Genomic DNA, 25592 nt, shown 5'->3' with positions numbered 1-25592 from the left:
ATTGGTGAAAGGTTGTGGGTAAACCAGAACGCTGACAAACAAGAACCACACTGTAGTGTAGTGGTTGGCAACAAAGCAAGAAGACCACATAGTGTCTGTGTGTATAGTTTGCATGTTTTGGGCTTTCTCCCACAATCCAAACAAATACTTGTGAGGTTAATTTGAGACTCTAAATGGCCCGAAGGTGTGAAAGGTGTCTGTCTCTCTGTGTTGGACTGGAAACCTATCAGAGGGTGAACTCTGACCTTTGCCTCAAGGCAGCTGGGATAAGCTCCTCATCACCCTAAGCTGGATAGAATGAGGATAACAGATGAATCAATATTTAAAACAAATATTACAAATTACTTGTTTTGATCCACTGATATTTTCTCAAGCAGCAAATACACTTTGTTCCAGCACCTGAAGGCATCACAAACCCTGCTGGGGTATATAACCCGAGATCAAAATCAGTATTTAAGTGTCAAAAAGCTGACCTTTAAGGCAACTCCAGGGCACAGACGCATCTCAGCTGATCTGTTCTGTACTCTGCTGTGGAAGATGCATTCTGCATGAGGCATGAGTCATGCAAACACTTGACTCTGGTCCTCTGCATGTAACTCCATCTGCATCCAAATGACATGTCTTTTGTAGAACAACCATGATATACTCCTGCGTGTGCGCCCTGCTTTTGTGCTCCACATAGTGTGCTATTGTGTGCCATGCCCATACCCACGTGACGCAACAACAATGACAGGGCTCCCCCCTCCGTCATTATCATTGTGTTTGACATGGACAAACACCATATAGGTATGCAGCACAGTGTCATGCTGTTTTGTTTTGTTTTCCCCCCCCAAATGGGCTCAAATATACTTTGATCAATAATAATCCTAATTTCACGTACACAAAGCACCTATTTAGACATCGTTATGGTTTTGTTCTTTTCAGTGGTTGAAGTGACAACTCATCCATCGGGACTGCAGATGGAAACTAGCTACGGCTAAAATCTGGTACGAAGCATCTTTTGTTTAGGATGAATGTTTTTGTACATGGTCACTAAAAAAAAATCAACTAAATAAATAAATAAATAAATCTGTAGTGACAAAAGATAACATTGATGCATCACTGCATTACACTGAGATTCTATCAGGACGCAGCAGTGTCGCATATTCCTTGTCGAACAGACAGCAGATTGATCTGGTATGAAAAGCAGCAGGTGATTTAGTATCTTAGTTTAGTCTAGATCTCGCTCACAATGAGTCTGCTGCAACAACAGCAGCAGCAGCAGCACCAAGCCAAGCTGTGGCACACAGCCTGCTGGTTACAGCCTCTTTATTTTCTATCACATTCTCTACCGGTGTAACCCCTCCATCTATCATCACTGTAACCAAACTCAACAACACTTAGTTTGTCTAGCAAGCGTCTCTGTGCACACACAGATGACAACAGATATTACTAACTGGTTTGAAAACAAACAGCTGAAAGATTCAGTACTTGCCCACGACGCTATGCTTGTTACTGTGACAATCACTTGCAACGCTGCACCACTTTTTATTATAATCCTTTTCCCCCCCACAGAGCCACTGAAAAGGCACACTTTTAAAACGGATGATCCTTCCGAAATCTAGATTATATATGGGTTTCAAACAATCATCTCCTCTATTGTCAGAACGACCGTTCTGCAAAGTTTGTTTTTCCAACATGATCAAACTGTGGTTAGCTTTACCCTTCTCTGTGTTTTAACAGTGCCATATGGTCATGTGGGAACGATTTTAAAATGTCGGAAAGTATTTATTTCAATATTTAGATAAATATTTATCTCCAAATGAATACAACTAACTGAACACAAATATGCACAAACTGGAGCTGGATTATGAAGTAAGGGTTGCATAGAGACGACATTGTTGGAGCGTTTGTGTTTCGATGACCAGATTCCCTTCAGGGTATAAACGCATAGGTCACTTTAATTTGTTTCTTTAAACAAACAGATTATGGGATAGACGCCAACAAAAAGCCATTGAAGGTACCCACAATGTACACCTAAAAGCACAACATCCACCTGCCATAGAAAACGTGAAACTGCCAGTGAAGCTGTGAGCATTGTTCTGAGGAGGACATTTCAATAACCATAAAACACTGCTTCTTTTTTGCCGTCAAGTGGGTGGCAGTTCTGCAAAATTATCTAAAAGCACCATTTCATTTTGTGAGTGGCCTTCCCAAATTGAGATCAAACAACAGTCAGACAGAAAATACCCACTGTTGAATGACAAGACTGTGAATAATCTGTAACCCTACTTCATCCATGTTCAGCCAGTTGATACACAAATGCATACCGGCTTCATTCAGCAGACAAACAAATCATCCCATGTTTAAGAGAAGTTACACAAATACAATTAGGACCATTTGCATATCAGCATGTTAGACAGTATCGAATAGACCTCACACAGGAGAGGTGTGCAGCCCCTTCCTCTTTTCTCTCGTAAATCCTGAACACACTCTGGACATTCAATGCAGCGCATGTCGTCTGTGCAGAAAATCTATTGATCCACTGGATGTCAATACTCACGTGTTGCTTTCATTTTATGAAACAAACATTTATACATTTTTAAACAATGGAGTGATTAATATGTCCTTTGTGCCTACACTGTCCCCTCATTCAGAGGAAGTCGATATTGGGTTATAAATATATGGCTTTAGTGACATTTGAATGTTAGCTATGTACTGAAATTCCCGCATGCAAAGTTCAGACTCAAACTCTTTCTAAATAGAAATGACTAACATCATACCCCTGTAATATTGCTAGGAGTGTGTTGAACGGCTACAGAACCGAGAAACTCTTAGATGGTGAACCATTAATAAAAAAGAAAATCGTCCATTCCTGCAGGTGGCTTATGCTGTCAAGACTTATTTGAATAAACTAGAAAGGAAAGATATTTGCCTGAAGCGACGGTGAACGCCGACACAAAAGGGCTGCGCATGTAATGGGTTGTTGGGAACAATCTTGGAGAGATGGTCTGTTGAAGAATGTTACAGAAAATGCTGAGGTTATGCCGGGCTGGCTGGACCGTGTGACTACAGCACAGTCCCAAATCTCTCCATCTCCTCTGCTTGCTGTCATAAATCCATCTGCTCCAGTCTCTCTCTTTTTCTGCCGGGGTCAGTGTTACACTCTGCTCGGATCAAGATTCTGTACCAGCATTTGTCACATCCCTGGCTTTGCTCCTGCCATCTCTAATGATCCTGTCTCTCCCTGTTCTGTCACAATACGGCAGTGCTCTGTCTATCCTGAAGGACCCAACGTTCTCCTATCTCCATCTCCATCTCACCCTCTTTCTCTTTCTCGTCCACTGTCTTCCCATCTTCATGCTCTCTCCTACCCACACACTCATTCAGTATTCATATTTTAGAGGACGTTTATGAGCATGAAACTGAGCGTGTGCATCTGCACCATTTTCGGCGTAGAGGAAACCTACATTTTCTCCTGCAGCCTTCCCCTGTCTCCCTCGTTTTCCTTATCTAGCTAATCCAGATTCTAGTTTTGGTTTTGTGTTGCTCATCTTTTTTTAGACTGAAAGCCATGTGCCACTCACTCCTACTCTCCCTCTGCCTCTTTCTCCATCTTTTTCTCCCACTGCCACCCACTCAATCCCTTTCACCTCTTCCCACTCCATTTTCTCTTCTTTCACTTGATGTGATAGTATGTGGACTGCCGATCGCATGACTGTGTTTGTGTATACGTGAATGTGATTTGATGTTAGGGAAGTAACATATGTGGTCTGCCAACCTGTCTGTGGCTTGCTGCCACAACCAATGTACAAATCCATTTGCCACGGCATCTGGTCAAATACTGAAAATAAATAACTACAGCAGTTTTTGTCCATGCAACGCTCTGTTGCAGTTACAGGTTTTCAGCAGAGCGCTGAATTTATTGTGGAGCATTAAAATGGCATTTTTCACACACCCTTATTGAACAGTTGTCCAATGAAGGCTGCAGCTTACAGATTATCCAATAAATGGTAAATGGACAGCACTTCCCTGCCACTTTTTTCTCCCTCAGCACTCTTAAAACGCTGTGCAATTTCAGTCGCGTTCATCAATTCACATGGACACATATGGTGACAAAGCTGCTGTGCCACATACCAGCCAATAGATGTGTGTCCACCTGAAAGGAAATACGCATGAATGTCTGCGAAATATCTGTCGCGGCATCAATAGTATTGCAGTCATATTATCAGTGAGTGATGTTCTTTGATTTGGACCAGCCATGATTTATTGTTAAACAACAATTTGAAATAACAGTAAATACTGCTTTTTCAGGATTCACACAAAACATGAAACAACAAGTATAAATCAAAGCCTCACCCACACCATGATAACAGAGAGTCATTAGCAAAAGCATCTTCAAAAATGTTAACTGCCTCTTAATCACGGCTCAATTTGCATTTGCAGCACCATGTCCGATAAAAGGACACACAGGGGCACTGAATCTAGTTTCCATTTTCTTTCTGAACTCTACAACATGCTTCGAGTCTGAAAAAGTTTCAGTTCATTCCAAAGTTACACGATATCGAAATAATGTTTTCCAATTAGCACGTTACACGCAACGGAACCTAAATGGTATCTGTAACTGTGAAAGATAATCTGCAAAAAACTGAAAATAAAACTCAATCTAATGAGCTTATTCTGTTAAGTTTTTATGCTGAACAAAAAAATGATTTTGCTTTCTTCACATTTGTCCTCGGTTTAATCAGTGCCTGTTAAAATACTGATTGATGGACATGTGAGGGAATGTGTCATCGTGGTATTTTGCACTACTTTCAATATTTATAAAAGGTGTTTTATCACAACCTAGTAATGGATCAGAGCTAAGCGTACCAATAATTTCCAACACAAATGTGAGAAACTGAGCATTTTTTTCCCCCTTCTTGTTTTTCCAGCTAGATGCAAAAAATCCCTTCCATATTTAATGCTGTTAGTTCTTTTAGGCAAATCAGTCAAATGCTTCAAAATCCTCTGTATGCTGCTAGCGCATCCAAAAGCAGTGCTTTTCTTTAATGAACTGTGAAAACCCAAACACCAGAATAAGGCAATGTGACGTCAGGTTAAATCAGTCAGTCAAAAGTAAGGAAAGGAGTCACAAGCCCAACACAAGAAGTGCTGACATGTACGGAACGCCCACAGAAACCGATGTGAAAAACAAGACGACATCTACAGGAAGTCCTCTCGAGGCACCTGGTTTCTACTGGCATCAAGTCCTATGGGGACACCAGTGAATCAAGTGTTTACACTGCCGTTCTAAGGCAGCCTTACATGGCCAGGCTTGCTGTGGTGGCTATCATCTTTTGCAGCAAATGTAACTACAGATGACCTCAGGAAAGCCATATTTAAAATCAACACCAAAAATACAACCATTAATGAGTGTGGATGCAATTTTCACGTGTCTGTGTTTTTCCTACTACGGTCATATCACAGTAGTGATTGCAGACCACTTATATTGAAGTGGATGGTATGGAGTGTAAGGTGGAAAGGTCTGGTATTGAAATGACGGGCAGTATTTCAACAGCCACTCAGTGATTTGAATGTGACCAAAAGCATAGTAGATTAGTGTTTTTCTTTTCTTTTAGTGCATAATCAGAGACCGAAACCAATTCAGTGAAAAGTAAAACACAAAACATAAAAGCTATGATACAGTCCAGCAGTACTTCTACTTATGACACATATATTAAGTGCCTCAGCATGAACCATATCCTGACAACAGTCTATGCCACTCTGTGTATGATGACTAATACTCCCCACTTTCCCTCATTCTTCTTCCCCTAACTCATCTATTGCTGTGCTCCAAAATTGAGTCACTCTCTCAAACTGGGTTGTGACATTCTTATTTTAAAAAACAATTTACAGATGTTTAGGAAAGCTTGGCAATCTCCTGATGTCTTTGGGACAACATGGGAGCAATGGTGGATTGGAGCCTTTGCAGTGTGTGTGAGTGTGAAGGATTATGGACATGGTTGCAATAGAGAGAAGAGAGTATCCACAAGAAGAAGTCGTGAGAAAAAGAAGGGTCCAAATTAGCAGAGAAATATGCAGTGTGAATGATAATCAGGTGTGACATTCCTCATTACTGACACGGTGTCCGGTCTGTCTTTCAGGCAAGGGTGTCATCGACTGCTGGACCAAGAGCATTAAGTCTGGAGAATGCACATGCTTGGCTTCAAGCCTGGCTAGTCACGTTATCTAGTAAAAGCAGACTAAGGAACTGCTTTAATTGCTAAATGTCTAGAAAAATAAGACAGCAGCAGTAATGGTAGGGAGATCACCAATGTGCTATTATATGATCTGCAAACTGTCACATCACATAAGGAAGGCATTTGTCATTATTACAACAAATAATAACTGCTAAATAACTGAGCTGCAAGTCACACAGTGGTCCGCTGCAGCACGGGCTGTTTGTGTGTAACGGCATCCTAATGTGTGACTCCAACAAGTCGATCAGCAGCAGTAGTGTCTCATCTCAAGTAAGCAGGGCAGCTGATTCAAACGGCATCTAGAGGGCCTAGCTAACGTGGGTATGGCCTAAAAATCACTCCCAGCACTCAGGCATGGCTTTAAAAGCCGGTTCACAGACCCAGGCTGCGTGTGCACACAGCGACATGCGGCTGCCGCTCACCTGTATTTTGTCGATGCCTTGCCAAGACCCACAGCATCGGTTCTGCTCCCTCTCCCATATCCTCCCGGCTGCCGACCCGCCTCAGCCCCGCTCTCCCCGACACCGGCTCAGCGTTGGGTGGATGAATTCTCAGATGATCTCTCCGATGAGTTTATAATGACCGAGCAAACGTCATTACCGTGGAGGGGATGAATGGATCCAGAGGCATCGGGAGCGCCGGAGCCTCCTCGGATACCCGCCCGGCTGACAGGCGGATCTGACACTAACCATTAACGACACCGCCGCCTCTGAACCGCTGGACACTGACGCCCTTCTTCTGGTTTAATTGCAACACGTCGTCGGCTCCGGCTGTTTCACACTGCTGGGGCTCCTTTGCAGGTCCTCCCGTCGGGGCTCGGCATGATTATTTCTGTCCACGGCGGATAAGAAGCAGCGCCTCCGCCGAGCGAGCAGCACACCGTGGTCTCACGCCGCGCTCTCAGCGGTCCGTGTGTGCCACCAGCCGGACAACTCCCGAACCCTGACACGGACAGCAGCGACACGGAGCCCGCAATTTCCCGAGAGCCTGGCCCATCCCCTAGGACATTTTCCCCCCACCTCTCCGTCGAAAAATACGTACGACTCGGGCTATTCTTCTTCCGTGTTTGGCTGCGCAACAGCCGTGTGGCGTTGGATTTACGCACACCTGACTGGCTTCTGTAAATGGCAGACCGCAGCTCCTGCTGGGGGGAATACTCGCGAGCTCCTGCGGAGAAAGAGCGCCACCGGTGGTTGGTGAATTTTCAAGGAGTCGGACAGCGGTTCAAAGAGAGCAGTGTGTTTTCCAGAGAGGTTGCCGCTCCCCTTCCGTGATGTCATCTAGAAAGACCCAGAGGAGGTCTCACACTCATCTGTTTGTTCTCTCGATTTTCTAGTTTTGGAGGAACTTTGTTTGCTGTTTGTTGTTGTTATTTATGTTTTAAATAAATACGCTGAAGTTACGTTAAATGTAAAATTGTGCGTATGCCTGACTGGGTCCGGGTGCTGCTGCGCATGTTCAGTTTGGGATTTGCCCAAAGCTTCATTTTTTTATTAGGACCGTGAAGGCACAGCATTGCAGGCAAAGCCAGACTTGTGCAACACACACACGGATTGTAGACCACATTGTACATCTAAAATGTCTTTAAATGTATGATTGAAAACACACGCACTGTTCTCTAAAATATTTCTGCATTCCACATGTTTATTACTCCCCAAAATGTTTACAGAGCATGCTCTCTATAATCATTTAAATAATCCTAATGTCAAAACACCACATTTTATCTTTGTAGTGCGTTTCATGTAAAGACCATCTCGTATCCATTTTTGGGTACGCACATATCCACTGACGTAAAACGAGAGAGGTGCGTTTATTATTATTATTTGATGTATTTTCTGTGCGTTTCTACTACGTCATCCAAACTGACATCATCCCAGCGTCTCCTCGTATCATCTTGATCTCGTGCGGTCCTCTTTGCATCGACGTAAGTAGGGCGTGGGTTGGCATAATGTCTGGATATGCGCATGAATATATGAGTAAATGATGCAGGCACGTATGTTGAAATGTGTTGACAAGACAGCAAATGAATGAGAAAACACTAAATAGGTAAATCCTCATTAGGGCAGCAGTTGGACTAATCCTGTCACATGGGCTTGTGCCAAGACTGGTCACCTCAGGTGTTGAGGTTATAGCAGACATCATCCTGAAAGTAGATTTAAGGTAATAAGCTATTTAAAGGTACTTGTAGCTCCTGTGGATTGCCGCTCGTTGCGATATAATTATTTCAAAACAATACATAGCAGCAGATGTCTCTGTGTATATCATCATTTGTCCAATAGGAGGCATCTTCATGTGTTCTTACCTGTGATTTCACACATTTGTCTTTTTGAAGTCCTATGAAGTGACTTTGGTTTACACACACACACACACACACACACACACACACACACACACACACACACACACACACACACACACACACACACACACACACACACACACACACACACACACACACTGTTATATATCTGTTGCAGTGTGCATTAACTTGAAATGATATTGGTATGAAAATGAAATCAAATACCTAACATATAAAATTGTGACCCTGATTTCAAAGCAAATTGAGAACTTGCCAAGCTGAACACACAGAGGTGAAAGCACCTTGGACTCTCAAACTGAATTCAGTCTGATTATACAGCTTAAAAGATAATCACAGAAATGTATCCCCCCAATAACCTGTGGTTCATTCAATTGGTGCATGATTTTGTCGGTGGAAACGTGTCTCGCCTCACTGAAAAAGCTCACGACAGTCATTTCATCTCAATGGAGTGAGAAAGCAAATTATAAGCCTAAAACTACATCTACTCTAAGAATAGGCATCCCCCCATTTTGGGCACCAGATGGTACATCCCAGTCTCTCCTCCTCTCCCTGTCATTCTCCTCCCTCCTGCTTTCAGTGCCCTCCATCTCTCCCTTTTCTCTCATTTTCTCACATTAAGGACAATCCACTTCCAGACATTGCTGTTCCTCCTCCTGCATCTGTTATCTTGTAATCTATACAGAGCTTTTGGAGAGGTAGGTAATACCCATATTTCCTTCTTGTTACATAACAGAAAGACTTAGTAGGGAGCATTTTGCAAAGATATGTGCGAGCTTTCCTTCTGTAATGTTCAAGCTTCTCTGATGTGTTCATTCAACCTCAGCAGTATTTATTCCCCTTTCTTTCTTCATTTGCATTTCCACTGATTTCCTCTTTCCGAGTGGCTTTGATGCTTTTTTTCTCTCCTCCATCTTGTCCTCCGTTTGTAGCACATATGACTCATGCGTGTTTTCAGGCAGGAGAATTGAGAGCGAAACAGGGAAACAGATTAAATCTCTATTTTTTTGGATATGGGCGAAGCTCTTGATGAATAAAGAAAAAAAGATTTGATCCCTCATTGTGGAATTGCTCTGCAGCTGCAGTGTTTTGCTTCTAGATCATCCCATGAAAATGCCATAAGAAGCCACTGGGCAATTTTTTTTCTTCAGTTGAAGACTATGTCACAGCAGCTGCAACCAAAATGAAGAGTGTCCTTGTGAGCCTCAGAGAGTTCCCATCAATGTCATCTTTTTCCAAGGTCACATGTAAGGCCCCACCGCTACCTGACTGCTCCACTGCTGTACAGTGAACGCATGATATTGTGGGCGCTTTGATATGTCAATGTCTCTACACTCTACAGAGCAGATAACATGATGCCTGAGCCTAATTTAGAGGGATAATCTGCCTGTGTCTGTTTGCTGTTTTTCCTCAGTGAAGCAGCACAGAGCTGACCTTATAAAGACTCCTTCTGACCAGACCACACCTCTGTCCATGGAAGCCAAGGCCAAGTCTGGGGCTCCAGCGCCCAAGGCATCTTCGAAAGCAGAAAAGAAGGAGCCGGCAGCCCCACGCAAAGCTGACCCAACCCCTGCAGCCCCTGAGCCTGAGCATCCCCCTCCCTCCCAGGACGGGGCAGCAGAAGCTGAAACAGCGGCAGCAGGCGATGAGGCTGCGGCCTCTGGCACAGACTCTCTGGAGCACCTGAAACCTTTTCTCATCGGCGGCATTGTTATTGCTGCAGGAGCCATCTTGCTGGGAGTGCTGCTATTGGCAAGAAGAAACTAAAATCAAATCGTTATTCCAAGAGAGAGTATTTATTGGTTGAGAAGTTAAGAGTGCCATTACTGACTGGTTCACAGACTATCATGGTACAGATTGAGGAAGGGGAGCCACTGTGTTTCTTTTTTGGGTTTTTTTCTGGCCTGCTTTCACTTGTAGTGAATCAAACCATATACGATTTGATCAAGGCTGTACATGGAGCATAATTATTGATAGTATGTGCATGATGTTTCTGCAAAACTGTATCTCATATGTAATATCTATTTCTAAAGAAAAAGGCCCTCTATTACTTTACTTAGATGCCTAAACTCTCTAAAGATAGCCTACTCAGCTTATTTAACGTAGTTGCAACAAATATTCACAGGTTGCATTAGTTGCAGCAGAAATAAGCTTGGTTCACTTTGCTGAAAGATTATAAAACATTGTATTTGTAATGCAAATTCCTAACTGACTGTCAGAACTGTTTTGTTAAACTTTAAATAACACAACTGGATGAGTAGACTCGACAATCATCCATATATTAATGCACTGTGATATATTGCACACATTTTGGCAAATTAAATGCCACATTAAAGGGATTACTTTTCTTTTTATGGAGTTCAAAGTGAAAGGAAATGAATCCCTGAAAATTCTATTTAAATACAAAGTAGAAATGATTACCTTTCACAGAGACTGATTATATAAGCATGCAGTGGTTGAGGAATAGCATGTAGAGGACTGTAGGATATAAAAAAAATAATACTGTACACTACAGAAGAGTGCAGTTATTTCTAGCTGTAGAATCAGACAGATTTATTTTAATGCCAAAAATGTCAAACCAAATATCTGCTTCGTCTTTCATGAGAGCCACATAACAGTTCAGGCTGTTTTCATCTTAGTCGAAGCTTTGGCGTAACAGACTAAATGGTCATTCGTGCGGCAGTTTTAGGTTTGAAGATTACTGCTAACACATGGGAGTTGTTTCTTTTGTCATTTACTGCCCGTCTTCTTAAAATCTAGTTTTAAAATCCCATTAAAATTAGCTATGTTGTAATAAAATCATCTGAGGCTGCAGATGCAAAGAAAAGGAGATGTAAATGAATTACTTTCCTTATAGTTAACTCAATGGAGAATAATATTAGGCAGCCATGAAATTGTTGCTGCACACACTCACTTGTACACTATATTTTCAACTCACAATGTTAAACTCATGCGGTCATCCCTTTGGCATAAGTAGATAGCAGATATACAGTTCTGACACGCATTACTCGACTTAACCTGTAACCGTACAAAAACAGTTTGCACATTACTGGCTCATCATATTCAAAAATAATATACAAACACACCATGCTCACAACTGTCAACATCGCAGGTACATCCAAAACACCGTATACAGATACCTGAATCAAACGTCACCTTACATTGTACCATACAGTGTACCAAAAAAGAAAGTTCCTATTTTCATAATTTCAACAGCGTATAAATGCAATAATTCAGATAGGACTCCTCATTTAGCACATGTGCTGTAGCAAGTTAAATTACATCAATTGTATAATAATGTATGATGTTACTGATGGCTATGATGGAGATTTTACAAATGGCAATGAAAATGGTTTTTGTGGTAACTGCAAAGATGATAAGAAGGGTTATGATATATTTTTTTATATTTTGAACATGTTTTTCTTCTGCACCCTTCCTTCTGCTCCCAAACTTCTCAATGTACAAAGGGTTTGAAATCCAACTTCATTAAAGGCAGTGAACCAGCCAGCATGTCTGTTTCTTTGAAGACGATGACCCCTTTGAACAAACCAAGAATCACACAGATGTTAAGCCGAGCTGATAAAGTTTGTATCAATCTTTAACCTATATATAAATATCTTCCACTACAAAGTTTAGGGTTCAGCATTGAAACATTTACATCAGGTGAAAGTTCATGTTTTTACCTAAATTTAAACAAAACCTTTGAATACGAGATTTGCCTTAAGTATTGGAGAAAAGGGCTAATCAGTTTGTATTGTTGCATAGTTATTTCTCAAATAGTACAGACCCATAAAACCAAGTAACTGGTATTAACTCTTGTGCAAGTTAGTTAATACCAGTGGTAATACCAGTGGGATTAACTAACTTGCACAAGAGGAAAAACCGCCATCCTGGTGAAGTTAAACTGTGTGCATTTTTAAGCTATATGAACTATGCTCGCTCTTACTATGATATAGGCATCATGCATGATTTATCAACACATCATATTGAAATTCAAACCTAAATTTAGAGGGAATGGCATCTGCATTGTTCCAATGGGTGAAATAACCCCAGCAGGCTCAACAGAATGACCATCATGTGACAGTAGGACTTTAATACGAGTTTAAAAAAAATGTGAAATTAAAAAAAATAAAAATAAAATAGAATATATATATATATATATATATATATATATATATATATATTAATACAACCCTTTATTAATCTAAAATTGCTTCAAACTGTCAAAGTTTATTCATCTAAAACTGTATTTTTTATTTGAACAATATATATACATAATAATGTAGTTACAACAAAAAAGGATGAAAAACGTTACAACTCACAATAATTTTTACATCTCAAACACATGGAAACACATAGGACGTAAATACTAGTGTTTGTGCACACGTCGCTGGAAATGACGTACTTTTATGCAAAAGGGGCGGAGCTCTGACGTAAGCGGAAACGCCATCGGTTCCGTTTATTGATATTCCTCCTCGCAGATTAGCTTATAGTTTCAGCTGCATTGAAGCTGCTTCGCTAACGGTGAGTAGCATTTTATTATTGGTGCGTTTGATGAGTAAGTTTCATGTTTATCTGTGGCAACACGTTACGAAGCGCCTGATGTTTGTTTGCGTGGAGTCGTGCTCGCCCGCATGGCTGCTCACATGGACTAGCATCTTCTCTAAACATGACTTGTATTTATACGCCAACCGCAGATAAACCTGCATTATAAGAAACAACAAGACTTAAAAACTGTCATTTTCAAAAAGCCTTCACTTTTTTAAGCCTCAAATACATCGCACGCTTGACCGTTTGCTTCGCTTCGAGTAATCGGTACAATTCAAACAAAACAAAGGCAACATGTTTACACTGTAGTGCTTGGCGAACAGTTTTTAGCTTTCAATGTTTAAAATAAACGTTGTGGAATGTTTGAACATTTGCGAACCACGGTTTTAATGTTTAGGCTTACAGTTTTACAGTTGCTGGTCGAGTAGCTAGCCACTTAGCTTGCGTATCTTTAGTCTATTCGCTATTATGGTTTTATGCCTCCTTTTCTTAGGTGTGCCACAATGATCATACCTGTGAGATGCTTCACGTGTGGGAAGATAGTGGGAAACAAATGGGAAGCATACCTCGGTCTACTACAGGCAGAATACACTGAAGGGTAAGTTACAAACCTGCTGGTTTTAGGTTATGTCTGGTGTTTCGGATTAACTGGTTTCCCTGTCAACTTGTGACCGACAGCCTTTAACGTTGGTAGTGACTACTGGTAAAAGCAGAGATAAAAACCGAAGTGAATGTTTTCAAATGAAGTAATTATTAGAATGTTTCTTAAATTATACTTTATAAACTGTTTTTGACACCACAAAATAACGCTGCGTGCTAAAAAATTGAAATGGCATTACATGGTTTGAGCACACATACCTCGCTCGGCTTACCAAAACTCACGCACCTAAAGTGAAATCGATATTTCTGGACGTATTAGTTATATTATCGTAAAAATGCAATTATGATTTCAACATCTGCTTTTATCAGTTGCAACAACAGCGGCTAAAGAGTCACCAGATAACAGGGACACCAGTTAATATGAAACACGGCAGTTAATCGGCGTGCACGTGCATCTAAAATATCTGGGAACGGTGAAACAACCACATATTTAAAACCTATTACTTCGAGCTATTCTATGATTACTATTTTGAGCTGTTAAATCGTGAAATTGAGAGTTGAAATAGGTTGGTCTTGTATGTAATGATGTTGTGGGTTGAGCTGTTAGGCCAAAGGAAATAACATTCGTAGATGGGAGTGAGAGATGAGGATACACAAGATGACTTGCGCTGGTAAACCCTATCAGAAAGTTAAACTCGGTTTCACAATATTAGATTTAACAAGATCATTTTTTAAAACCAGAGACCACAACTATCCCAGTTTTTAAATTAACTTTTTTTTTGTAACGCACCAATAGCTGTAGTGTTTGCGCAATTTGTCTAAGGTTCTGTTCCCCAACTTTCCTCTGCATGCAGTAAGTGCCTATTCAAAAGGTACATTACCTTTATACGGCTCCAGTTGCTTACATTCACATTGAAACTGCTGTGAGGAATTGAACAATGGCAATGACCGGAGGCCATTTATCAGACTTTCCTCACTAATGTCTCTGTGCTGCACTCGTTCAGTGATCCGTATGTGATGCATCAGAAATAACATTACACTCTCTTCCTCTTAAGCGATGCCCTTGATGCCCTCGGCCTGAAGAGGTACTGCTGTCGGCGGATGCTTCTTTCTCACGTGGATCTCATTGAGAAGTTGTTGAATTATGCGCCGCTGGAAAAATAACAAGCGGAACAACCATATGGACTTTGCTGTGTTTTGCCTATCGATTAATATGTGGCAAAAAATGTTGATCGCTGTGATAACATGGATTGCTGCACCAATTTTTTTTTCTAAATAAATCTCTTGACAACACGTGGACCTGTTTTACTGGTTTGCGTATTTACTGCTCTTGTCACCAGGACAAAGGTTATAAATTGCTTTCTTACTTTTACACCCTTTAATAAAAAAAATCTGTAATTTTACTTTATTTCTGTAGTTATTCTAAATAAAACACACATTGGAAGCAATTTACTTAGAGAAACACTTAAAACAAGGATCATGCATGTGATTTCAAGTTTAAATAGTCTAAGAAAATTAAAAACTAAATCATATGTATGGAGAGAAAACAGAAATTCAGGGCCTTTTTTTTTTTTAATTTTGTTGATTCAATACAAAAAAAACGTGATAAACATTACACTGTATTACACAAGTTATTAAGAAGTGTTACTGTGCATGCAAGTCCTGAAATCTGAAGTCGCAGCAGCTAATCTACAGTCCTGTTTTTTTTTTGTTTTTTTTACTCCTGCGTTTTAAATTAGAAGTCCCGGTATGAACATCTGACTGGTGAATAAAACAAGTACAATTTTGGGAGATACATTTCTTCTGTATCACCTTAAGTTTCCAGGGTGGCAGGGGGCAGGATTTTATACACTGGGCGTAAAAACAGACAGTCCTGTCTTTACTCTTGCTTGTCACATGACGACACTTTGCCAACCTAGGGGATGGAAAAAAAAAAACACAAAAGTCACATACAGTTTGGAATTGGCCAATAACGTACACAAGCATTTTCACACATCCCTTGTAGGAATATAGAAATGAGGAGATTACTGTCTATTTACAGCTAGCTGCATCAAACAAACAAAGTCGGGTGTTGAAATACTACGAGTCGGAATCATGCTCCGTTCCAAAAACTTTGTCCTAAAATTAACGTCTCGTCATTGCCGGTAGGACGTGATGTAATAAGCTCCAGGTCTCAATAGTTCACTGAATCTTTTTCTTTGGACTAAAAATAACCACTGCGGCCGTCTGCATGCATTGAAACTCAGGTATGACATTTGATTAGTTAGCATCCGTATGTAAAAGAAATATAAACCCTTCAAGCAACAAAACTTACTTTGACAACAAACTTCCTTCAAACATTGAGAGCTAATTAAGCAAACTTTCATACGGCTAAATTTCAAAGTAAATGCAGTGAAATTGTCTTACTGATGAATATTACAAGACTGTTACTACTCAGTTTTAGGGTTTTGTCCTTTGTCCAATGATGATAGTTTCAGTTTGAGATTATGGTGTTTTCCTACAAAGTAAAGGTCCACAAAAAACCCAGTGTGTCACAGTGACTTTTAATTGGATTAAAAAAAAAAAATTTTTTTTTACAACAAAACAACAAAAAGTAGACAGTAACTTGATGGATGTTCTATTAAAAAATTGATCTGAATAAAATGAATTATGTCTGAAGGACTGCTGTGTGGGGGGGGGATTGTCTATTCACTCTGTCATGCAGTTCTTCGTAAACAGTGCAGAGGACTCAAATGGAAGGAACACGCAGGAAAGTTTCCAAACTGCATCACAGATACTTTGGTTGGAAGCGAGAATGCTGTGCTATTGGAGGATTATGCAAAACCACACCATCACAGAAACAACAGCTGGAATAAAACAAGCTTGTCAGGACAACTGTGTGAGGACTACGTACAGAACACTGGAGAGTGTAGAAAACTGTATAATAACCAGTAGATGGGATTAAAAGTTGCATTGTTTGGCCTGTGTCTCCATGTCCCAATATCAGTATTTAACAATGTTAACTGTTAAATTTCATTTTTTGGCATAAAAACACATTGAATTCATGTATTTATAAAAAAAAAATAAAAATACTTGATCTATATAATAAAAATTTTTTTTAACTAATTTAGTCCTTTTACAGTGGGGTCGGTGTGGTGTTATATTGGCACCTATTGTTTATTATTATGTGGAGCAACAACTTTGCTTTTCATACTGGAATTGAACACAGTTGTTTTCTCGCGAGTACAGATTGAATGTTCTGTATAGGATGAGAGTTAAACCAATGTATCGGGTTAAGAGCAGAGTGCAAGTCATTAGTGACGAGCTTACCACCTTTAGCGGTATCTGTCTCTGTAATCTCTGTGACGTTCCCGTTCCCGCGAGCGCTCCTTATCCCGCTCTCCGCTCCAGGAACGCTCTCTGTGCCTTCGAGACATTCCTGCGCCGTCCCAGCCGGAAGAATCGCCTCTGTCCCGATCTCTGTCCCGCTCTCGCTCTCGGTCACGACCTCTGTCCCGGTCTCTTTCTCTATCCCCAGAACGACTACTACTCCTGTGAGGAGAAACATATTTAAGTAAAAGGAACAGATAGAAACCTCCTTTATAACCCATTTCAGGTTTTGAAGAAATAATAAAAGAGTGCTGATGCAAATTCAGCAAACCTGCGGCTATTGTTGCCCTGGATAGAGACTAGACAGTCCTTGAGTGAGGTGACCAGGGCCTGGCAGCGCTCGTCCCCATATACCCTGGACTGCTTAATGATGGCAATGGCCGTTAGCAGGGTTTCCATGGCAACTTGCAGGTCTCCTACATTATCAATTGGGAAGAAAGGGTTAAGATCAGGTTAAGAGAGATATTAAAGACATTTCTTTAAATGGGTTTAACACTTCAATGATGCAGGCAAAAAGCAAATAACACCTGACATTGTTTTTATAGAACAGAACGTTGAACATCAATAGAAAGTTGTTTCACCGTGATTTCGGCTAAAACCACTGAGTTTTTTTGCAACAAGTAAATCAGAAAAACAAAAATGTTGGGTATATTTGCTTAGAGTTCTTCTAAGTTTCTATATACCCGATGATTGGAGGACAGATACACCTGACAGAAGAATGCTCACACACCAAAGCTGCGTACATGTAAATAACTGTTGCCAAATCAGTTAATCAAATAACCGGCCTGATCTAGTTACCAGTAAAAGCGTGTATTTCAAAGAAGATTGCTGTGGAAAAGCATATATTTTGAGTTCATCTGTTTACCGCTCATAGGTATAGACTTATCAAGTTGAGTTCTTTCTTCTCCTTGAGAGAAACAGATTGGTCGTACTTACCAGTGGTTGCTCCAGACACGGCCTTGGTGATGGCACTGCTGGCAATCGCTCTGTTTCTGTTCATTAGGTCTTCCCTGTCTCTGTCTGTGGTATGTGACGTGTGTCTGTAAGAAAAGAAGAAAGGATTACTGAACAAGCGCAGATTTGTACTATAAATTTACACAACTGGGATTGTTTTGACATATGCTATCGCAGTCAAAAGTTTATATTTACCATTATATTTGAATCTAATTAGTACAATATAAATAATTTGTCTTATATTCCGTGAGCATTACCAACTGCAGTTGTATTATTTGTTACTGTTTTTCTTTTGCTTAAAGAGAAACTTTCCACTCGAGGTTTTCTGTACACTCAATGAGAACAAGGTCTTGATATGTTATAATAAGTAGTGTCTTTACTTACTTTTGTTGGTTGTATGTGTTGCTGCTGTGCCCATCTTGAGCCGGAGTGAAAAACGCAGGATTTATATGCAGACTAGGAGGTGGTGGTGGGACGGGCAAGGGATGAGGGGGAAACAAATGCGGTGGCATGGGTGGAGGGATTGCTGGCGGCATATGGGGGAACAGCGGAGGGGGGTGATTCATATATGGGCTGGGTATTGAGGGAAACCTGTTTGAAAATGGATAGGGTGGAAAAGGTGGAGGTACTGGTGGAGGGCTCGGCTCCTGTGATAATATTGAGGAAGTCTTATCAGAAGAGTCGTTCTCCTTGGAATCTTTAGAATTAACGCGGATCGGAATACCTGTTGAGAAAATATAAAAAAAAAATCTATATTGTGAGTCTGACAAATACTTTGTATTACGATCCCATATCAAATGTAGATTTTGATTAAATAGTGTTTCTCTTACGTTTGTTTGCTATATCTTCAAACATACTGAGGTTCTGACGAGTAGCAAAGCGACAATCTACCCTCTCCCCGTTGAGGTCACACTGGGGGATTTTTTCCAGTAATACTTTGAGCGACTCTTCTGAGGACACCACCACCTCCGCATAGCTGCATCACAGAGTAGAAGCAATCATACATATGTGACTGCCAATATCAGATCATGATACACCAATTATTCATTTTTCAATGGGTTGTTTTATCATTTTAGAACCACAACAAAGACTTACCCCCGTGACTGTCCGTTCACTCTGTTTTCAGCAAATTTGATCTCTAAGATGTCTTTCACTCCCAGCCGTTGAGCCATACTTATTAGGTCCTTGTCAGATGTCCACTGTAAAGTTTCAAAAGTTTCAATAGACAACTCTATTCTGTTTTACCATAAATTTCATTTAAGCCTATATCATGAAAAAAAAAGTAAATATATAGGTAAATAAATAATGTAACTTCCATGAATACAAAGAGACTGTTGCTTACCCAGGAGAAATTTCCAATATATAAAGACAGTTTCCTCTGTGAATTTCCCACCACTTGTGCAACCACTTGCTTTGGTTCATCCTCGTCTTTGTCTGGTGTGTCCTTAGAGCGCTCAGCATTCGCTGCCTTTTCTTGATTGACGGAACCAGTCAGAACATCATCGAAAAGTTCATTTGCTTCCGCAAGTCTTACCAAATCCTGTATGGAGTGGAAAAATAAAACAACATTACTTTTATATATTGTGGTCCCTATACATTTAAAAGAGCTCAGCATCAATAAGCTGAAATGCAAATTATATAAGGCAAATGCAAATACTGTTGCACAGGTGGGGATGTGTGATTTGATGAAAATAGTAAATTAAAAAAACTATTAGGCCTATTGTGATTTGAACTAAATATTTATAAGGTACCATGACTTAAAAATACAAAATAAAAAAAAGTGTTTATATATAACAATAAATGAACAGAAAGCAAGTAAAACAGAATCCATCAAATATTTATTATTTAAGTGTTTTGACATAATCTTCTGAGACTGGCTATTTCAGTTTTAGTTTATTCCCAACTTCAAAACTGAGATTTGAAACTAGAAAGACATAAGTTCTCAAAAACTACTTCAACCAGGCAAGATATGGAATTGTTGAGGGAGCAAGTTCTAAAATTAGTGCTATCTTCCTGGTGTTGAAATGTCATGGAAAATAAACCAAAGAAAATGATTCCCATTTCGGGGCTACTGCAAACAGAATAGAAATAGTTTATTAATATCAGAGGGAAATTCTTTCAAAGAGGACTGATCCACCAATTACATGAAATTGTCTACACCGAGAATGAGAACATGATATAAAGAAATCGGCATTATTATTAGTGTGATTTATTACCACGTGGGTGCTTATATTGTGTTGAAATATTAAACATAATCTGAATGAAAACAGTCTGAACGAATCATGCTTTCATTTTTAAAGATGATGTATGAAACTGAAATAAGAATAAGAAATAAGCTATTAATGTACGAATTCGGAGGTAAAGAAGACATGTTACTTTTGCATTTGATAATTTCCCTCTTTGTTTGTAGTCTTGTTTTCACATCTGGGTTTAGGTCTTCTCAGAGTCAGTTTCCAGCGCCTTTGAGCAATTTGCGCGATCTACCGATCCGTTATTTGCGCCAAGGTCTGCTGATGTCGCTGCGGAATCGATCAATATGTGCGCTAAACTTAAGGATTCATTACTTGCGCAAAGCCATCAGGAGATCGCGCCCATCACCCAAATGCGCCGGAAACCGTGACTGTGAGCACCCGGATGTGAAAACAAAACTCCAAACAAAAAAAAGGAAATGATCAAAAAACAAGCCATGCGTCTATCTTTCTCACCTATGACCCATACTCGTACATTAATAGCTGATTTGCGATCATCTAACCAATGTTGCAAGTTGTTAACTGTTTATGTATCTTAACTTCCTCATTCAAAACAAAAGACTGAAACTGGTCAGGACACCAATATGCGGAAGAAATGTGCGTTTAAACTCCACCATATTTTGTTGATGACTTAGTTGAGATAAAAGCAAACCTCGTCGTTAGGGTTCAGGTCCCCGTACAGGTCGATGAGGTCCTGGTTCGAGGAGCTCGGTCCGGCTGCGGCTCCTGCAGCAGCCATCCCGCCGGCCTACGATCTGCCGACACCGCAGTCACTTTTTGCTTTCCAGTGCAGTTTGCATATGCACACCGTGCAAAGTTTTCAGTATTTACACAACAACAGGTGCACGCTTCGATAAATCTTTGTCTAAGCAACGTCGTGTTTTGTTAGCTAATGTTCCGCTCGAGCTCACAAAAAAAAAAAAAGATGCTTCAGCCAAAACAAAAGAAGACAGAAAATACCAGAAGCGAGTAAAAGTCACAAAACTGTATCTGTGACACAAACACTGAAATACACGAAAGCTGTTTATCGTATGAGAGCATTCGCTGCTAGTTTAGCACCACTACATGCTTGCTAATGCTAACTCGGCTAATCTTTCGGTACGTGAACATCGAAGTGCATCCGGAATATTTTACCGGACAAAACAACAAACAACAATAGGTTCCTACTTCAAATTACGTGATAATACAACGTACGTTATGTGGTTCGGTTGCAAAAAAAACCCCGCAAATTAACATAACTACCTTTCCAACGATGATTGAAATTATAATTTTTTGTTAAGTAAAAATTACTATTATCGAAGCATCATGGCGCTATGAGTGCGCTGCTTTTGTGAAAACCCCTACTATATTTTAATAGTCCTACTATGAGGACGCTATCACCAGCCCTACTCTAGCTCTGATTGGATAACTTTCCCAGCGTTGCCCACGGTTTAACCAATCACCACTCGTTATAGCTTGCCCCACCCTGAAAAGAAAGACGTACCAGCTAATCACAGGAAGAAACGGAAACACCATGGCGTTGGTTTAGTAGGTTTGTTACCTCTTCCAGCAGCTCTTACGCCGCTTGTGTAATTTCAGTGTGAGATCAGGAACGTATTCAGAGAAGTCAAGAAGCTCCTCAAGAGACCAGAGAGGTGGTTAAAATGCTCTCCTCTGCTATTGCGAAAAGGGTGAGTTACATCGACTCATTCTTTTCACGAATTTGTAGGTTAAAGTATGCTAATTTGTGCCTTTTAAAACGAGGACTTTCGAAAGGTCTCATGTGAATTGACATTTATTTTGCATAACACAGTCTACTGCATTATTGTGATACAATGCAGGAACAGTTGGCTGTGTAGTAAGCTGATAGTTGTGCTATGTGTAGTTGTGACAGTGATGTTATTTTCCACGTGTGGCCTCTTGTCCTGTTAGAGGACACTTGTACAATGCAGAAGTAAACAGTTGTACAACAGGGCGGCGTGGATTATTACACAAGTACCCTCTACATTACTCCTTACCCATTGGTCTAATGAAAAAGCATTTCTTAAAATGGAACAGGCAACTACTTTTACACGCATGTATGTTTATTCAGTCAAGACCCTTTCTGTCTTTTTCCGGGAAGTTTCACCATCTTCATTGTCAAAATACGTAAATACCCGAATTTAATCCAAAATGTTTAAGTGTGGTCACACATTATTTACACATTATTTATAGTGAGAAGGACATGCACTGTTGAACAGGACAAAGCAATACTGTTTTTGGTATAATGAGAAGGGCAACAATACGTCCGGTGGACTGCCACTTGCCCTGTTATGAAACACTGCAAACAACATTTATGTATGAGTTTGACTATTATATATATTCTGACAGTGAAAACTTGAATATCTGTATGAGTGAACATGTAGATGATTTTGACTGTTGACAAAGCTTTCCTTTGAAAGCAGCTGTGACGTTACCAAAAACAAAGACACATGGCAGTGTACACAGACTATATTGAGTGAATAGTTCAACCATCACATGTTGTATGACACAACATGGCACAAGTGCAATTCCGAACACATGTGCTTGCCTCGTTACAGCTGCTTACAGGGGTATGCCAGGCATCTTGGAGGCCAGCCGTCACGGGGCTGGTGTCTACCCGTGGTTACCGTGGAGATGCCCCTGAGGATACCAAGGTGGATCTCATTGAGATTCCTTTGCCCCCCTGGGAGGAAAAGCCGGACGAGCCCATTCACATCAAAAGACGCAGACTCTTGTACGAGAGCCGCAAGAGAGGCATGTTGGAGAACTGCATACTGCTCAGGTTGTTAAACTCTTTCTGTAACCCATTCTTTCCTTTCTTTTCAGTTTATATGTAAACCTAAGGTGTCCATATTCAAGCCACACATGATAGAAAGTGCTCCCATTACAGATATCCATCCGATTTAACAGAGATTCCCCTCAACAATCCTTTTGTGTAATTATGTACAAGATACGTTTCTCAGCTGTAGAAACCACTCTTTACTAATAAGCACACTTTCAATGTTCATATGACAATGTTTGAAAACAGACCTTGAAAACCTTGTGAAACTGTATTTTAACTTCCTTAGAGCAGATGTGCAAGTTATAAGCTGCAGCTGATTTTTAAGTTTTGCGGGTTTCATTTGAATCATTTGTCTCATTCAGCCTCATTGCATGCCGTCCTTTCACTCGTCACTCAGATAATACGTCTCATTTATAGAGAGAACTCAGACGCTTAATTAATTCTCCATCTCTTTTGCAGCCTTTTTGCAAAGCGATACCTCAACACAATGAGTGTGACCCAGCTGCAGCAGTATGACAGAATTATTAATGAACCGAGCAACGACTGGGACATCTACTACTGGGCAACAGGTGAGAATTGTCTCCTGGGACATGTAATATTTGCCGTGAAATCTCACACAACAGACAGATTTTATAGCATCTAATGCTGTCTCAACACATTTTAAATGATTAAAAACACAAACTATTTATTTACCTTTATTCCTTCTGGCATAGAGTCATCAAGATTCTGTAAACATTTCCCAGAGCTCTTCAGCCACAATAACATTGTGCAGTTTTGCTCCATGGTGTGAAAATATCCCAAAGATGCTCCATCGGTTTGAGATCTGTGGACGTCATTGGAGTATGATGGATGAATTTTCATCTTCAATAAAAACACACTCGCATTATTCAAGCTTGTTGACAGTCGCCATCAAGACATTGTTGATGTCTAAATCATGTTACATTGGGACCTCGGGGGCCAAAGTATGCCAAGGAATATGTCCCCCAAACCATGGCACCACCAGAAACGTGGACTGTTGATATAAGGTGGAATCGATTCACCCTTTAATGTTGTTTACTTTTAATTAATTTTTAAATGGATTGTAAGTATTCTATTGGGTTTTGCAATGTAATTAAAACCTCTAGCTTTTAGAGGAGCTACTATAAAATACTTGGAACAGGTAATCTTTTTTAGATCCCTTTGCTGTCCTGGGACCATATTATTTTTGTAATTTACTTTTTTAATTTGATTCAGTTATTAATTGGTTCAATTAATTATATGTTTTGATGGTGAAAAGCAGAACATTAACACATCGAACTGACAGCCACTCGGGACAATTAAGTTTGTCCACCCTGTAGATCACCTTCTGTAATACAGAATTAGGTAAGGCCATACAAGCTTTTATCTGAGTCTTCACTGCTCTGCAGCCATCTGATTATTTATCTTCTATAATGTCTATAACTTAACTTTGCTCCTGGTGCAGTTGAATTAAATGCATTAAACCTCTTCTCTTTTTGGGGGCATTATAGAAGCTCAGCCCACTCCTGACGTCTACCAGGGGGAGGTCATGGATATGCTGAAGGAGTTCACAAAGAACCGCAACCAGGAACAAAGGCTGGACGCACCCAGCTTGGAGTACCTGGAGAAAGACATCCATTGAGCCTCTCTGGACCTTTTCACAGACACTCATGGCAAGGCACTGAGTGATCACGAGTGCGATAAGCCTCCAGAAAAGTCATTGGGAAGTCAGAAGTCTCTAAAGTTACACATGGGAAAATGTATGAAATCTTAAGCGCAGAATGTTTGGAGGACCATCTTCTGATACCGGCTTCACTGATGTAATGTGGCTACAAAAAGCACTTTCCACTATCCCATCTGTACATTTATCAGTCTGTATAAAGAAAGGACAATTCATAGAAGATGAGGGAAGATTTTGTTGTTCTGACTAAAGCTGATGCCGAGGAATTTGTTCGGAATAATTTGTTTCCATTGTATCATAATACTTGTGATCCATTTCTGTAAATTGAATTTGCTCAGTGTGTGTGTGTGAAGTTCAAGGATCTAGCCAGCTTCAATAAATAGATAAAAGTTGATCTGTTTTGCTGTGCCTATACCTGATATCATGGATTATTTAATAAATGTTAAGACTATTGTTTTCTGTTTGTGTTGTTTCATTCATGAAGGCCACCCTTCAAAATAGGCCTGGATCACATGACCAGAGGATGCCATGATGGCCAGTGTGGGACAGTATTCGTTACATAATGAAGGTTGCACAAGCCTGCAATGTCTCTTTGTAGGCACCAGATGGAAGCATATCACTGGAGTTCCAATGTCAAATTCCGGCTCCTACTTATCATCTGTGGAAAATGGCTCATCTCAAACAACAAATCATCCACATAACCTTTATTCTCGCAGGGTACCTTTCCAAGACATCATTTCACAGATGCCTACTAATACACATAGAGAAATCTTACAATCTGTAAAATCCAATAACATCATGCTATTAACGAAACTGTTGTTTTCCTTACCGGCTTTAAATCCAACTCCCCAATTAAACTGCCAAAGCTTTTGTT

The 25592-nt window shown here is 40.2% G+C and overlaps 4 protein-coding genes across 6 annotated transcripts in view; 2 read left to right on the top strand and 2 right to left on the bottom strand.

Moving 5' to 3' along the window:
* dagla (diacylglycerol lipase, alpha) overlaps window positions 1-7343 on the bottom strand; it is a 34612-nt gene extending 27269 nt beyond the window's left edge. The window contains exon 1 of one of the 2 annotated variants that reach the window (XM_080458197.1): window positions 6644-7343. The gene's annotated coding sequence lies outside the window, so the exon portion shown is untranslated. The remainder of the gene's footprint in view (window positions 1-6643) is intronic. The other variant, XM_080458196.1, reaches the window with a different exon arrangement.
* A 5614-nt stretch (window positions 7344-12957) lies between these two features.
* polr2l (RNA polymerase II, I and III subunit L) lies at window positions 12958-14979 on the top strand. The gene is made up of 3 exons (XM_080458202.1): window positions 12958-13062; window positions 13580-13684; window positions 14742-14979. Exons 2-3 carry the CDS (start codon window positions 13590-13592, stop codon window positions 14848-14850), a joined length of 204 nt encoding a protein of 67 aa, XP_080314328.1. The 5' UTR covers window positions 12958-13062; window positions 13580-13589; the 3' UTR covers window positions 14851-14979.
* Window positions 14980-15070: 91 nt separating this feature from the next.
* On the bottom strand, window positions 15071-21579 carry LOC308106451 (cleavage and polyadenylation specificity factor subunit 7-like). 2 transcript variants are annotated; one of them, XM_080458199.1, is made up of 9 exons: window positions 20911-21579; window positions 19352-19549; window positions 19105-19208; window positions 18840-18985; window positions 18394-18733; window positions 17992-18095; window positions 17327-17471; window positions 16999-17217; window positions 15071-15601 (listed from the first exon to the last, which is right to left on the bottom strand). In XM_080458199.1, the coding sequence occupies exons 1-8, from the start codon at window positions 20995-20997 to the stop codon at window positions 17001-17003; spliced, it is 1341 nt and encodes a 446-aa protein (XP_080314325.1). In that variant the 5' UTR covers window positions 20998-21579; the 3' UTR covers window positions 15071-15601; window positions 16999-17000. The 2 variants fall into 2 exon arrangements, with proteins under 2 accessions (XP_080314325.1, XP_080314326.1); XM_080458200.1 differs by having other exon boundaries at window positions 15242-15601; window positions 16996-17217; window positions 20911-21577.
* A 183-nt stretch (window positions 21580-21762) lies between these two features.
* Window positions 21763-25169, top strand: sdhaf2 (succinate dehydrogenase complex assembly factor 2). Its single transcript, XM_080458825.1, has 4 exons — window positions 21763-21928; window positions 22817-23040; window positions 23500-23609; window positions 24549-25169. The coding sequence occupies exons 1-4, from the start codon at window positions 21902-21904 to the stop codon at window positions 24677-24679; spliced, it is 492 nt and encodes a 163-aa protein (XP_080314951.1). The 5' UTR covers window positions 21763-21901; the 3' UTR covers window positions 24680-25169.
* The last annotated feature ends 423 nt before the right edge of the window (window positions 25170-25592 follow it).

Source organism: Lipophrys pholis, assembly GCF_963383615.2.
Source record: "Lipophrys pholis genome assembly, chromosome: 2".
NCBI classification, from domain to species: domain Eukaryota; kingdom Metazoa; phylum Chordata; class Actinopteri; order Blenniiformes; family Blenniidae; genus Lipophrys; species Lipophrys pholis.
Note: the sequence above shows the minus strand (reverse complement) of the source record. Positions and strands in the feature narration are given on the sequence as shown.

Bases quoted from the DNA above. Each gene is read 5' to 3' on its own strand.
- polr2l (XM_080458202.1), top strand. From the start codon at position 13,590: ATGATCATACCTGTGAGATGCTTCACGTGTGGGAAGATAGTGGGAAAC. The intron at 13,685-14,741 runs GTAAGTTACAAA...CTTCCTCTTAAG, and splicing joins CAGGCAGAATACACTGAAGG to CGATGCCCTTGATGCCCTCG.
- LOC308106451 (XM_080458199.1), bottom strand. From the start codon at position 20,997: ATGGCTGCTGCAGGAGCCGCAGCCGGACCGAGCTCCTCGAACCAGGAC. The intron at 18,096-18,393 runs GTAAGTAAAGAC...CTTTTCTTACAG, and splicing joins AACACATACAACCAACAAAA to ACACACGTCACATACCACAG. The intron at 17,218-17,326 runs GTTTGCTGAATT...TTCTCCTCACAG, and splicing joins CAGGGCAACAATAGCCGCAG to GAGTAGTAGTCGTTCTGGGG.
- sdhaf2 (XM_080458825.1), top strand. From the start codon at position 21,902: ATGCTCTCCTCTGCTATTGCGAAAAGG. The intron at 21,929-22,816 runs GTGAGTTACATC...GCCTCGTTACAG, and splicing joins CCTCTGCTATTGCGAAAAGG to CTGCTTACAGGGGTATGCCA. The intron at 23,041-23,499 runs GTTGTTAAACTC...TCTCTTTTGCAG, and splicing joins GAGAACTGCATACTGCTCAG to CCTTTTTGCAAAGCGATACC.